Below are 13,613 nucleotides of genomic sequence, written 5' to 3'. Positions count from 1 at the left end.
CACTATTCCATGATATGATCTCCCTGACAGAAGATACAAGGTTTCATGAAGGCTTTGTCCTTGTTTGTTCCCTTCTCCTGAACTTTCTTGTTTCCGGCACCAGCGGCATCTTTCTCAGCTTTCTGTTCTTTTACTTCAGTGGCTAGTGTTGTGATGTTTTTCTTTCCACTCGACCTTTCAGTCTGGTGATTTGTTTGTCCTGAGATTTCACCAAATACAGGGTGTGCTGCCATTTCAGCCAGTGCGTTGATAAATGACACTACGCCTTTGAACTTTGTCCGCCGATCTTGTTTTTTCTGAATGTCTATGGCGACACTCCTAAATCTCTCTCTAAGACTGTATGGGAGCTTTGAGATGATGGTGCACATGTTAGCAGCATTTTCCATCTTTTCTAAGTACTCCAGATCTGACATTGCATTATTGCAGTTTGTCATAAAGAGGGCGTATGCTTCAAGTGCTTTGGTGTCATCTGCTTTAATGGCAGGCCAGTTTAAAGCCTTGTCAAGATATCTTATATTTATCACCAAAGCGTTCCTTTAGCAGTCTCTTGACTTCAGGGTAACCCTGATCTGGATCCATATGAAAACAATTGCGCACTAAGTCATTAGCCTGCCCATTTGTGTGCTGTTCTAGATAGTAAAGCCGATCTTTTCTGTTTTCAGTCTTGCTTTCTATGTGGTGCTCAAAGGCTCTCATGAAGAGACGATATTCTAATGGATCTCCCTTAAAAACTGTAATGTTCGTTGATGGCAATGTAGATAGCCTTTGCTGCTTTATTAGGCTTTCAGTGATGTCGTTTTACCGTTGCATGACGGTAACCAGGTTATCTGTGTGATTATCTGAAGTGACAGGAGCTCGTATCACATCTATGCCTCTTCCACTAGTGTGGCTATGCCAAGTTCCACCGCTAGCTACACTTCTCTTACTGTGGCTGACATCACGTTTCCTTGGCTCGGACATCAATATTTCCACTCTACTGCCTTTGGTTCTACGTGACACATCTGAACTTTAACCCTCAAGCTCTCCTCATTGTCTATGCAGCCTGAACTTATCCTTCGCGCTGTCTCCGGGTCATTGTGACCCACAACGTTGTATATTACGTCACCTTCGCGCTGTCTCGGGGGGTCGTTGTGACCCGCAGCGTTGTATATTACGCCACCTTCGCGCTGTCTCGGGGGTCGTTGTGACCCACAGCGTGGGAATGAAAAGTTTGACTTTATTTATTTTTGTATTATGTAAAATTTTCAGAAGACCGCTGTGGGTCACAAGGAACCGGAGACAGTGCGGGGTCTCGTAATAGACACCACAGACGTTGCCGTGTCTAACAAAAAGGCAGAGACAGCGCAATAACCCTTACGCTCTCCTCATTGTCTATGCAACCTGAACTTATCCTTCGCGCTGTCTCCGGGTCATTGTGACCCACAGCGTTGTATATTACGCCACCTTCGCGCTGTTTCGGGGGTCGTTGTGACCCACAGCGTGGGAATGAAAGGCAATAAACAAGTATCTCCCTGGTGGTCTAGTGGCAAGACTGTGGGGCTTTCAGCTCCGTGGCCGGGGTTCGCTTCACGGTCAGGGCAAATACGATTTCATTTTTATTTAGACGGATAATGTTTCACTTGACTATTTTTGTATTACGAAAGGTTGTCAGCACGAGGGTGGCGTAACAGACTAGGTATGGTGAGTCACAGCGCAGACTAGGATACAGCGCGAGAGTGTACTAATAGGCTAGGCAGACAAGGCTAGAAATAAAAGGTTTGACTTTATTTATTTTTTATTATGAAAAAGTTGTCACAACGTCAGTTTGCTTCACCACGACATATACATCGTGATGCATGTGTTGGTAGTAGCGTTAGCAGCGCTGTGGCTTGAGCGAAGCCCTCTTCTGCACTCGACTGAGTTGTTCAGTCTTCTGCACACACTCCCGCAGGTCGTCCAGGGTCAACGGGAACCTCTCCTTGGCATGTGGGGCAGTATACATGAGAACATGATTTGCAGACAGGCCTCTTACACCCGCGACAAACGGTGAACGTTTTACGGTCCTTCTTCACCGGGCAGACTTGACATCTCTTCCTCTTACTGGCAGGCACCGGCGACGTCGGTCCTGCTGCTCCATCCGTAGATCTTTCACAACCGCGGCAGCAGCTCCCGTGCGGGGCAGACATCGTCTTCTTTCGATCAGCGGAGTCACGAGGGCCCTTCCGAGCTGCTCGAGGAAAAACCTCCTCTTGTTGCGCTTACGCGGCATCCAGTTGGGGTTGACCTCTCTCCATATCACAAAGGCGTTGTAGGAGGAGACGTCAACGATGTTGCTGAAGATGACGAGGGGCCAGCGGGCCGTCTTCCTTTTACAGCTGTAGGCCGTGATGACCTTATCCAGATTGTCGACTCCTCCTTTGTTCAAATTGTAATCCAGGACGATGGTCGGTTTGCCGTCGTTTCTGTCACTGATTTCAGCGTCTGTGTGGCGTGTGCTCATGAGTAAAACGTTCTTATTTTTCTTTGCGAGGTAGGAAACCAGAGTGGTGGTTGGAGTGAAGGCGAACTGCGACGACAGCACCCGTCGCGTCTTCGTCGTCAGCAGCTCGGACGGGAGCTCGGCCCTGTTCTTTCGCACGGTGCCAACCACGGTCATGTTTCTCGTCGCCATGAGCTCTCGTCCGAGTTCGTAAGAGGTGAAGAAATTGTCACACGTTACATTGCGATCCTTCAGGCCCTCTGTCACGTCGAGCACGACGCGCATCCCCTGGTTCCTCTCCGGGACTCCGTCCATCTGCTTCCCGGTGTAGACTTGCATCTTCCAAGCGTAGCTTGATTTTGCATCGCACGCGACCCACGACTTGATGCCGTATTTCGCCGGTTTGCTTGGCATGTACTGCTTGAAAGGACACCGTCCTCTGAACGCGAGCAGTTGTTCATCCACGGTCACTTCGGGCCCTGGGTCGTAGAGGCGTGGTAATCTCTCTACCCACATATCCCAGACCTCTCTTATCGCCGCCAACTTGTCCGTCGCGCGTCTCGCCGCTCGTGTCCCACGGTCGTCAAATCGTATCGACGTCGAATAGGTGTAGAAGAGTTTCAGCTGCATGGTAGCGCGGAAAATCGCTCTGCCGCTTTGCGCGTCCCATAGACTGGCGGCCGCTTCGCCTCGGGACTTGTACACCCCTGCCAGGATTAGCAGCCCTATGTAGGCACGTAGGTCAGTGGCGTCCATGGCTTTCCACTCCTCTCCGCGTTTCAGATAACCTTCCCGATTTGTGACGTCCAAGATTACTCTTTCGATTTGTGGCGTGACAAAGAGTAAAAATGCGGAGACGATGTCGTGAGCGTGGGAAACGGTGTAAGCTGTGGGTCCTCTGGGGGTCCTCTCCGTACTGTCACTTTGCGACAGCAGCCTCGGATTCCTCCGATACGCAATCGAACACCATTCAATTTGGCCGTTTTTCGACAAGAAAGTATCTCTGTCGATTTGAGGGGCTTGGTCGGCGGCGGCGGCAGCGTCGTCGTCGTGGTTGACTGCCTCGTACTCTTGCCCGTCTTCGTCTTCCTCTTCTGACACATGCTCGGCGTACTCTTGCCCGTCTTCTTCTTCTTCTTCGTCCTCTTCTGCCACATTCTCTGCACACTCTTTGCCGTCATCTTCTGACACATCCTCTGCCTCCTCTTCAGACTCACTTTGCTCGATATTGGCAAAAATCTGCTGTAGAACTTGCAGCGCACTGAAATCCTGAGCCATAGCTGCGTTACCCTAGACAGAAGCTGTCCTGACCCCCACGGAATGTGTGTTAGTAGCACTTGTCTACAGCTTACGACATTGCATGGACAAATTATTCTAAGGACGCCTCCCTAATTCGACCGCCAAAGAGCGATCAAGAATCGTCGAATCGTAAAGGCCGTCTTTGAAATGTTGACCTGCGCCGACCCCTCTCGGCCGTTCGCTTGGCACACGGGTCCGACCACGGTCACCATTTGTCTCCCGCCGTTCCGACCTTATCAAATTAATGTAGATCAATGTGGCCAATCCGATTCCGAGGGGCCGCAGCCGCGCGGCCGCTTGGCACACGGGTCCGACCACGGTTACCATTTGTCTGACGCAAGGACAATTCTCCCGCCGAGAGGGATCGCCAATCGTCGAATCGTAAAAGGCGGCGCGCGCGCCTGGTTGGACAAAAAAAAAAAAATATATATATATAAAAAATAATATACAAATAAATAAATAAAGTGGACGAGACGAGGTCGGAGAGAGGCGTCGATTTCATCTGTCTCCCTTCGTTCCGACCTTATCAATTTTATCCAGGTCAATGTGGCCAATCCGATTCAGAGGGGCCGCAGCCGCTTGGCAGACGGGTCCGACCACGGTGTTCTCTGAAGCCAGACGTCACGTGGCCCGTCTGCTTGCCGAGGCCGTCCAACCTGCAATCTGGCAGAAGGGTCCGACGGCGGTTTTGTCTGGTTCTCTGGTTGGACCAAAAAGAAAGAAAGAAATAAAGTGGTGAGAGAGGTCCGGCCGCGGTTTTCTCTGTTTCTCTGGTTGGACACAAAAAAATAAAAAATAAAAACAAAGTGGTGAGAGAGGTCCGGCCACGGTTTTCTCTGTTTCTCTGGTTGGACACAAAAAAACAAAAAACAAAGTGGTGAGAGAGGTCCGGCCGCGGTTTTCTCTGTTTCTCTGGTTGGACCAAAAAGAAAGAAATAAATAAAGTGGTGAGAGAGGTCCGGCCGCGGTTTTCTCTGTTTCTCTGGTTGGACCAAAAAGAAAGAAATAAATAAAGTGGTGAGAGAGGTCCGGCCGCGGTTTTCTCTGTTTCTCTGGTTGGACACAAAAAAAATAAAAAATAAAACAAAGTGGTGAGAGAGGTCCGGCCGCGGTTTTCTCTGTTTCTCTGGTTGGACCAAAAAGAAATAAATAAATAAAGTGGTGAGAGAGGTCCGGCCGCGGTTTTCTCTGTTTCTCTGGTTGGACCAAAAAATAAAATAAAAACAAAGTGGTGAGAGAGGTCCGGCCGCGGTTTCTCTGACGCCAGACGTCACGTGGCCTGTCTGCTTGCCGAGGCCGTCCGACCTGCACGGCAACTTGTCAGAAGGGTCCGACCGCGGTGTTCTCTGACGCACAGACAATTCTCCCGCCGAGAGGGATCGCCAATCGTTGAATCGTAAAAGGAGGCGCGTGCGCGCGCGGTTGGACAAAAAAATAAATATAAATAAATAAATAGATAAAAAATAATATAAAATAAATAAAGTGGACGAGACGAGGTCGGAGAGAGGCGTCGATTTCATCTGTCTCCCTTCGTTCCGACCTTATCAATTTTATCTAGGTCAATGTGGCCAATCCGATTCCGAGGGGCCGCACGGCCGCTTGGCAGACGGGTCCGATAGCGGTTTCTCTGACGCCAGACGTCACACTCATTCTACCGCCGAGAGGCGTCGCTGATTGTCGAATCGTAAAGGCGTCATTAGACTCAGGGGAGAGGTTGGAGGCGTGGATCAAACCTCGTCAAGTTGAGAGAGCACAATGACGCCTACCTAATTCGACCGCCGTAATTGACAACGCAGACACTGCGGTGGGTCACAACGACCCGCGGACATCTCCACCTAGTGTTAACTAGTGATATAACCTGATATATAAACTTCTGGGGCAGGCGGCGGGTTCACAATTGACAACGCAGACACTGCGCTGGGTCACAATGACCCGGAGACAGCTCCACCTAGTGTTAACTAGTGATATAACGTGATATACACACTTTGACAACGCAGACACTGCGGTGGGTCACAATGACCTGAGGGCAGCGCGAGTGTTCCTCCTAGTTTTAACTGTTGATATTATGTGATATACCCCTCCCCTACGTATCTACGTTTTTGTATTAGGAAGAGTCGCACCGACACGGCGTGGCAGGGTTAATGCAAAAATAATATTTATTTTTATTGTTAGTAGGTAAAGGTATCGCTACACGACGGTGGGTCACAATGACCCGAAGGTAGCACAAGGGGTATGTATAGGTATCGCAACACGACGGTGGGTCACAATGACCCGAAGGTAGCACAAGGGTTAATATTTTCTTAATACGGCTAATCGTGCATCAGTTGCAGCGAGCCCTGCTTGCAGCTCCAACTGCTCTTTTTCAACCTTGAACTGTAGCTCGTGCTCCTCTTAAGTCTGTCTTTTTTTCAATGTGGCTGATTTGGCTAACAGAGCAGCTCTCTCCAATTCAACCTTTAAGCGCTCAGCAGGAGCTGAGGATGTTGCAGAAGTAGCAGAAACAGACTTAGATTTTCTAGAGTTCCTGGATGTGACTGACACACTATCTTCAGGATATATCTGCTCACTAACCTTGTTAGCTTCTTCTCTGCGTAGTATTGCATTCTGTATCCATGCATCCACTTCTTGCACAAATTCTTTGTGCTCATTATTTCTTGGCTCAAACCAATCCCTTTGATCTGCGTTCAAATTCTCTACGCATTCAATCTGGCGGAGTTTGTCTTTAACGTCAGCATTTATTTTACTGAATTCCTTTATCAGTGTTTCATACTTACATTTATGCATTTAGCAGATGCTTTTATCCAAAGCGACTTCCAAGAGAGAGCTTTACAAAAGAGCATAGGTCACTGATCATAACAACGAGATAGCCCCAAACATTGCAAGCAGCCAAAACATGAAGCATACATTGTGGAAAACCAAATAAGTGCCAAAGGGAAGAACCATAAGAGCATGCAGTTAAACAAGTTACAATTGAACCTGTTGGTCCATACTTGGCCAACTATCCCTTTGCTATGATTTCCACATTTGCATCATCATCCATTAAAGCATACAAGTCGTTCTTTTTCTCAGTAAGTTGTCCTAGTATGGCTCTTCTGGAGCTTATTTTTGTTTGCAGATCGTGTTCCAGTGCTTTAAGTGTTGGTTTAACCACTCGCTTTTCCTCAGTTAGACTTACCGTGGCTTCTGTTCCAGTCTCCGTCATGATTGCTTTGATTGTCAGTCAGTTTTTTTTACAGGTTCCACTTGCAACAGTCACGCAGCAGCAACAACGAGCTTGTTGAGACCGTTAGCAATCCACTCATCGCTCACCAGCCACGAGCACAGCACATGATCAGTCCCTATGTTCCATTTTCCACAAAGGCTCGTTGTCCAATGTCAAGCAGGTTTTCTTACTAATGTAGAGGTTTGAAATCTTAAAATATGCAATGGCTTACCCTGTAACTATCTAACTAACATTATTCCAAGCAGCTAATCCCATTTGAAAACCCAGCAACACAGTCCAATAAATCCGCCTCTGCAACGTTGTTGAAATAAAAGTTGAAAATCTCCGGTTTTTATTCCTTGGTTTCCGATTTACAAGAGAGAATGTGAGCCTACTAATACACTTATTATAGTTGCTAATGACATTAAAAGAAATTCTTAATAGAAATAGCTAGAAGTTAGCAGTTAACAGGTAAGAAATCCGTTTGCTTCCACAGCTCTCAAGATCTGAATCACACAAAATGAAAATCAACGTAACTAGCCGGAGTTGGCTGGTTCTTAAAGAGGCAGTACATTATTTTACCAATATGTACAAAATCCTATAAAAACGTGAATTCTAGTATGCTTTTAACATTTGATGAATCATTTAACAGGTTAACCATTACATGAACTTCCAAATGAAATTACTTACCATTTTAACATTAAGTCTTATTCACATTACTATGAATTGTACTTTGGCCTCTACACCCAGAATGCAATGTTCAAGGTCATGATGAATTACCTACATCGTGTGGAAATAATCCTGTCCTTTATAGCGGCATCTCGGAATGCTGACCTGGAACTCCATCTACAAGCTGAAGAAGCACTTAGCAAGCTGTTCTTTGCCATGGACCGCATCAAGTACAAGCGACTCTGGCCAAGATACATCGCAGACATGCATGACTTTAGGACCAATCACCCTCAGACATGGGAGGAACTACGAGCAGGCAATATGTCAGTCACCAAGTCAACACCTGAACAAGCTAATGAAGATTAGCTCTGGGATCATTGGCATCTCAATGCCAATGTCAGGAAGAGATTTTTCATGGTCACACCAGAACTTTCTCGTCTGTTGAAAGAGTTCAAGAGTCAGTTTGACATGGAAGCTGACAGAATCACAGAGCATCATGAGCTTGGGCCAAGTGCAGTCAAGAGGGCACATGATACAATCGACAAGATCAAGGCAGCCATACTCAGCCATGGAAACCCCTTTACCACTAAAGCTGACAACCTGCACAATGTGATCACGCAAGCCTACATCCCAGATGAGTATGTACAACAGATCTTGAATGCTGATGTCACTGGCCAGATGTTATATGAAGACTATGTGTCAGAGCGTATCAATGGAGATGTCAGCCTCTGGGCCCCTGTGAAGAAAGAGAACAACAAGATGTTCCTGTCTGGGAACAAGAAGATTATAGTGAAACTCAGAGACAATACTGTGGATCTGAAGGAGACCAAGGACCTTTTTGCAAGGCTGATGCTACTTGCCAGGTCACACCGAGACATCAACCAGAAAGAGGCCATAGGAAACTATGAATTCACCCTGACACCAAGGGCACTGTTCGCTCCTGATGGAACAATTCTGCCATGCCATGACAAATCCAAGTTACTCCATCTACTTGAGAAGCTGACAAAAGAAGACATGCCCCATGAAGACCAGCAGCCGCCTCAAGTTGGAAGTTCTACTCACCAAGATACAATGGATACAGGACTCACAGACCTCACATCTTCTGATCAGCCAAGTTGGAAGATAACACTGGTGGACGGTATGGTGCTTGTGCAGAAGCTGAGCAAAAAAACAGCGACTGTATTGACAGTCAAGGATCTGAGTGGCTGCTTCAATGACAGACTGATGCAACTAACACAAGATTATGATGAAATCATCCTTGTGTTTGACACATATAGGGCAGATTCTCTGAAGAGTGCAACTAGAGCTAAACGAAGACAAGGAAAAGCTTCTATTCAGTATCAAGTCAGAGATGACACAAACATCAAACACATCCCAATGAGCAGGTTCCTCTCCCATGACAAGACTAAGAGTGATTTGACTGAATATCTTGCTGCTAAAACTCTGGAGTACAACAAGGGATCCTCCAAGCTGATCATCACATCTGCTTCTGGGCTCACTAGGAGCAACAAAGACCTTGTCTTTGAAGAAAAAAACCATGAAGAAGCAGACACACTGCTGATTCACCAGACTGTGCTGGCTTCACAGCGAAACCCACATGATGCACAGTTGGTGTTTTTCTCAACAGATACAGATGTTTTAGTGGTAGTCACAGCAAACTATGATCTCATGTTGAAGAACACGTCCATTTCTATTCCATTTCCATGCATTCACTGGGGCTGACAACACAGGAAGGTTCTCCCGCATAGGCAAGGCAACCTGGCTGCAGGTCTACCTCAAAGCAGATGAAGATATTGTCAAAGCTCTGCAGATGCTTTTGGATGAAGCAGATGTGACAGAAGGAATGCTGTCAGCCCTGGAATCCTTTACATGTGCAGCTTACACACCCAAGGGGATCAACATCAAGGCAATCCCTCAACTGCGATGGCATATCTTCTGCAAACACGGCAGAAAGTGACAAGCTCCCTCCAACACTTGGGGCTCTGAAGCAGCACATCTTGAGAGTCCATGTTCAAACAACAGTATGGGCACAGGCAGCCATTGCTCTGCAGGATCCACAACTGGATCCTCTGCAAAACGGATATTTCAAACACTCGGATGGCATGCTTAAACCAGTGACCACAGAGGTCCTCCCAGCCCCAAAGGCCATCCTTGAGTTGGTTCAATGCAAATGTAAATCTGACTGCTCTTCTGGGAGGTGCTCCTGCAGAGCTAAGGACTTACCCTGCAGCAGCTAGTGCCAGAACGATGACGATTCCCAAGCCGTGATGTATGAAAGCGATGATGATGTATAGAAACTGTCTTTTTAAAAAGGTTGCTTAATCATACATAAAACATCCATGTTTTACATTAGCTAATTTTAAACTCTTCAATAAAAGGAACTCCGAGTTATCTGACCAACTGCTTGTGATAACTGATAACTACACCGGGTCATTTTTTACCCACTTATGCATCTATGGGTTAATGTGGTAAAGTCTTGTAGCTTTGTAACTAGCACCATTGGATTCCTTGACCCTGAAAATATTGGTTTAGCAGTTAAAATCAACATTCCAGCTTTTTCAGAAGCCGAGATATTATAAATTAATGTTTTACGGTGGCCATTTTGTTTTAATTCAATATGGCCGCCACAGACATCTGGTCCTCAGGGCACCCCTGAGGACCAGGGTTGGGAACCACTGTGCTAAGTAATGCTGGATTTCACAGGGGTGTTACAGTAACTTCACCAACACATATAGCTAAAGCAGTGTGGCTCAACCCTGGTCCTCAGGGCACCCCTGTCCTGCATGTTTTAGATGTTTCCCTGCTCCAACACACCTGATTCAAATGAATGGGTCGTTATCTAGTTATGCAGAAGCCTGCTAACGACTATTCATTTCAATGGTCGTTAGCAGGCTGTAGAGCATGTAAGCATGTAAAGGCCGAATTATACTTCTCAGACTCCGTTACGGACAGACGGACGGAGTCGGACGGATTGGTTGAATTTATAGTACTCCGAAGGCCGTGGGTGCTGAAAACAATTCACCGCCAGAAGAGTAGTTAGGTGGCGCGACGGTTTTTTGTAAGTCGACGTCGAGTGTTTATTTACCTAGGTTTTCGAGAAGTCGGAGCAAATGTACAAATTAGCCGTTTCATCAATAAAATACGCACATTTTCAGCAACTACACTGCCCATTTATCGTCACATTTTAATTCAAATGCTGATTTACATGTACTGTTTAGCTGAAATATGAATTGTAAAAACATACAGCAATGGCGGTCAAAGGATTCTGTTAGTCCTGTTTATCACGGCAACCCCGCCCCTGACGCAAGCGGTTCTTAATACGGACCAATCACAGCCAAGGGTTATCCGTAAAATGACGGACGGACAGATGGATAGTCAGGAAAATCAGGAGGTGCACGTAGAGCTCTCCGAGGGGCTCGGAGAGGGCACGGAGAGGGCGTTCCTTGACGGAGAGGGCGTTCCCTGTCTCCGTAAAAACGCAGAAGTATAAATCGGCCTTAAGAGTGAAAATACAGCTCTGGAGAAGTTTTTCTGTATTTTGTATGGCAACATTTACAGTGGTGTCAGTGTATACAAATAACCTACTGCACAATCAATTTTGCTGTTACAATCTAAGTGCACCACATTTTATTTAAAAATAAGTTGACATACATTGCATGCTTATTAAAATCACAGACAGGATGGGCAGGGCAGAGGAGAGGATGGGCAGGACAAAGAAGACCTATAATCTGATGTGGAATACCATGCAACTCTAGTCGTCCGAGTGTCTGCTCCCATGTTTTCTTTCCATACGATAAGGTAAACTATGCAAGATGCCTTTCTTCTTACTGTCTGGAGGTGAACAGTCTGTAGGACATACATTTTGCATATACCTACAGGTACAATTTGGGGATTTTGTTTCTCAGAGACAACAGGAGTATGGTTTTGCAAACACAGCCAACAGAGACTCCAAAACTAAAATTGGACTGACTGGATTCTCCCGACACAAAGATGCAGTGCATAGAAGCACCACATCACTCCAACACAGTGAACTGCATGAATCATGAAAAGATAAAAAGGATATTCAAAACATGTCAACAATGTATGATCAACCCATTTGACCAAACATTAGAGGGAGAAAGTCACATAACATCATGAAAACTAGCATCAGATGCTGTTGTCAGCGACCTTTTTGAGGCTGAAGAGAGAGGAGACAATGCCTTTGTAGAGTTTGTACAATAAAGGCTATAGAGTGAAGAGATTAAAAAAGTTATCTTTAGGGCCCAGTTTCCCAGACATGGATTAAGCCTAGTCGTAGAGAAAGATAATATTTCAATGAAGATCTCCATTGAAAACGTTTTTAGTCTAGGACTAGGTTAAATCCATGTCCGGGAAACTGGGCCTAGATGTTTAAGGACAGAGAAAGAAAGACAATGACGAAGGTTAAAGGTCGGGAAATAACAGACCGAGACCTATCGCTTGTTTGATTATGTTGACACAGCTCGGTCTCCCATCTTCAGCCAGGTCAGTCTACCATCTCCAGTCAGCTCAGGGTCCCATCACCAGCCAGCTCAGTCTACTATCTCCAGTCAGCTCTGGGTCCCATCACCAGCCAGCTCAGTCTACAGTACACTCAACAAGAGGTAGACACAAGACAGCTTACACCCTCTACCTGGAACACATTATAGCATCAGATGTTTAAAAACAGTCCAACTCGGATGTTGTGTATTACTTTTTACAGGGTTTTTGGAACTTGCAAGGGCTACCCCATTCAGGGTCAGCCAGTGTCGATTTTAAGTCTCCACTAAACACAACAAGAGGAAGAGCCGAGATTACACAAACACTTTCAACATGCTATATTATGGTATTCGTTGTATAAAAACGTCTCAATAATGTTCTCATATTTCTTTGTGTTTTTTGGCTATCCTGAGCACAGCCAGCTAAATCTCCAGTGTCAGTGAGTGCCCAACAGTTTTAATCACCGCCACATTTAAAAAATTAAGAAAATAAGGTAAATTAAAGACAGACAGTGACACGGAAAGCAAGTATTTAATTAAAGCTCAACTGAGTTACCATTGTGATGCCGAGACTTGTAGGCTTATTAGGCTAGCTACTTGACACATGGTCACTTAGGTTGTTTTTACCAGCTGATCCTGTTACAAACAATTCGGTTAGCTAACAAGATGATACACAAGTTCTGGTTGGTTGGAGAGTTAGGTAGTTGCCTGATTAAGTTGTTAACTTTGAACAGAAAAAATTTGCAAGAATTGTATATTCCAACAAATGAAAATGTTTTAAGAAAAAAACGATGTTGATAATATCAAAAATCCAGCTCCTCCATCGACGAGACAGGTAATTTCAAAAACTAAAGCAGATATGCGGCCTCGGCCCACCACCCACTATGGGGGAAGTGATATTCCTGTGCAGGGATGCTTAAAAGCTAATGTAGCATTTGGGAGCCGCAATACTGACACAGACCTCTACATCGTAAAGCATGGGTCTGCAGTGTTAGGCGGAGACTTATTTTATGCATTTAAAATGCAGATGACAGACGGTCAAGTCACTTTAGCCCCCTGTGTCCAGTTTGACCCTATGGTTGCAAAAGTGAAAGCGGAGGCATTAGGATGTGCTAAGGCAAGGGTTTTCAAAGTGTGAGGCCCGCCTCCTCTGGGGGGGCGCCAAAGAGTTTTAGGGGAGGCGATTGCCTGATAAAGTTGCTAACTTTGAACTAAGCTACAGAAATAAATTGCAAGAATTGGATGTGCCAACAAACGAAAATGTTTTAAGGAAAAAACGATTCACTGTCTTAAGTAACTTTTTTAAATACATCAATGATACATATCTGTAAAAAAATTCAAGTCAATTTGACCTTTTCTTAAAGAGATCGATTTTGAAGGTTTTTGCAAAATGTCGCTGTACAGGAAAATCCATCATGGCGGACCTTATGGGTCCTTGAGGCTTTTTTGTTCCCCATGAGAAATAAGGCAAGTATACAATTTTCAGGCA

General features: G+C 45.7%; 1 protein-coding gene across 1 annotated transcript; it reads right to left on the bottom strand.

Annotated features, from left to right (window-relative positions):
* Positions 1-1,904: 1,904 nt before the first annotated feature.
* On the bottom strand, positions 1,905-3,876 carry LOC136948998 (piggyBac transposable element-derived protein 4-like). Its single transcript, XM_067243181.1, is given in 2 exon segments — positions 1,905-2,113; positions 2,116-3,876. Coding segments are annotated over 2 exon segments (1,830 nt in total). The 5' UTR covers positions 3,737-3,876.
* Positions 3,877-13,613: the final 9,737 nt, after the last annotated feature.

The sequence above is a fragment of the Osmerus mordax genome, chromosome 9 (assembly GCF_038355195.1).
Source record: "Osmerus mordax isolate fOsmMor3 chromosome 9, fOsmMor3.pri, whole genome shotgun sequence".
NCBI classification, from domain to species: domain Eukaryota; kingdom Metazoa; phylum Chordata; class Actinopteri; order Osmeriformes; family Osmeridae; genus Osmerus; species Osmerus mordax.
Note: the sequence above shows the minus strand (reverse complement) of the source record. Positions and strands in the feature narration are given on the sequence as shown.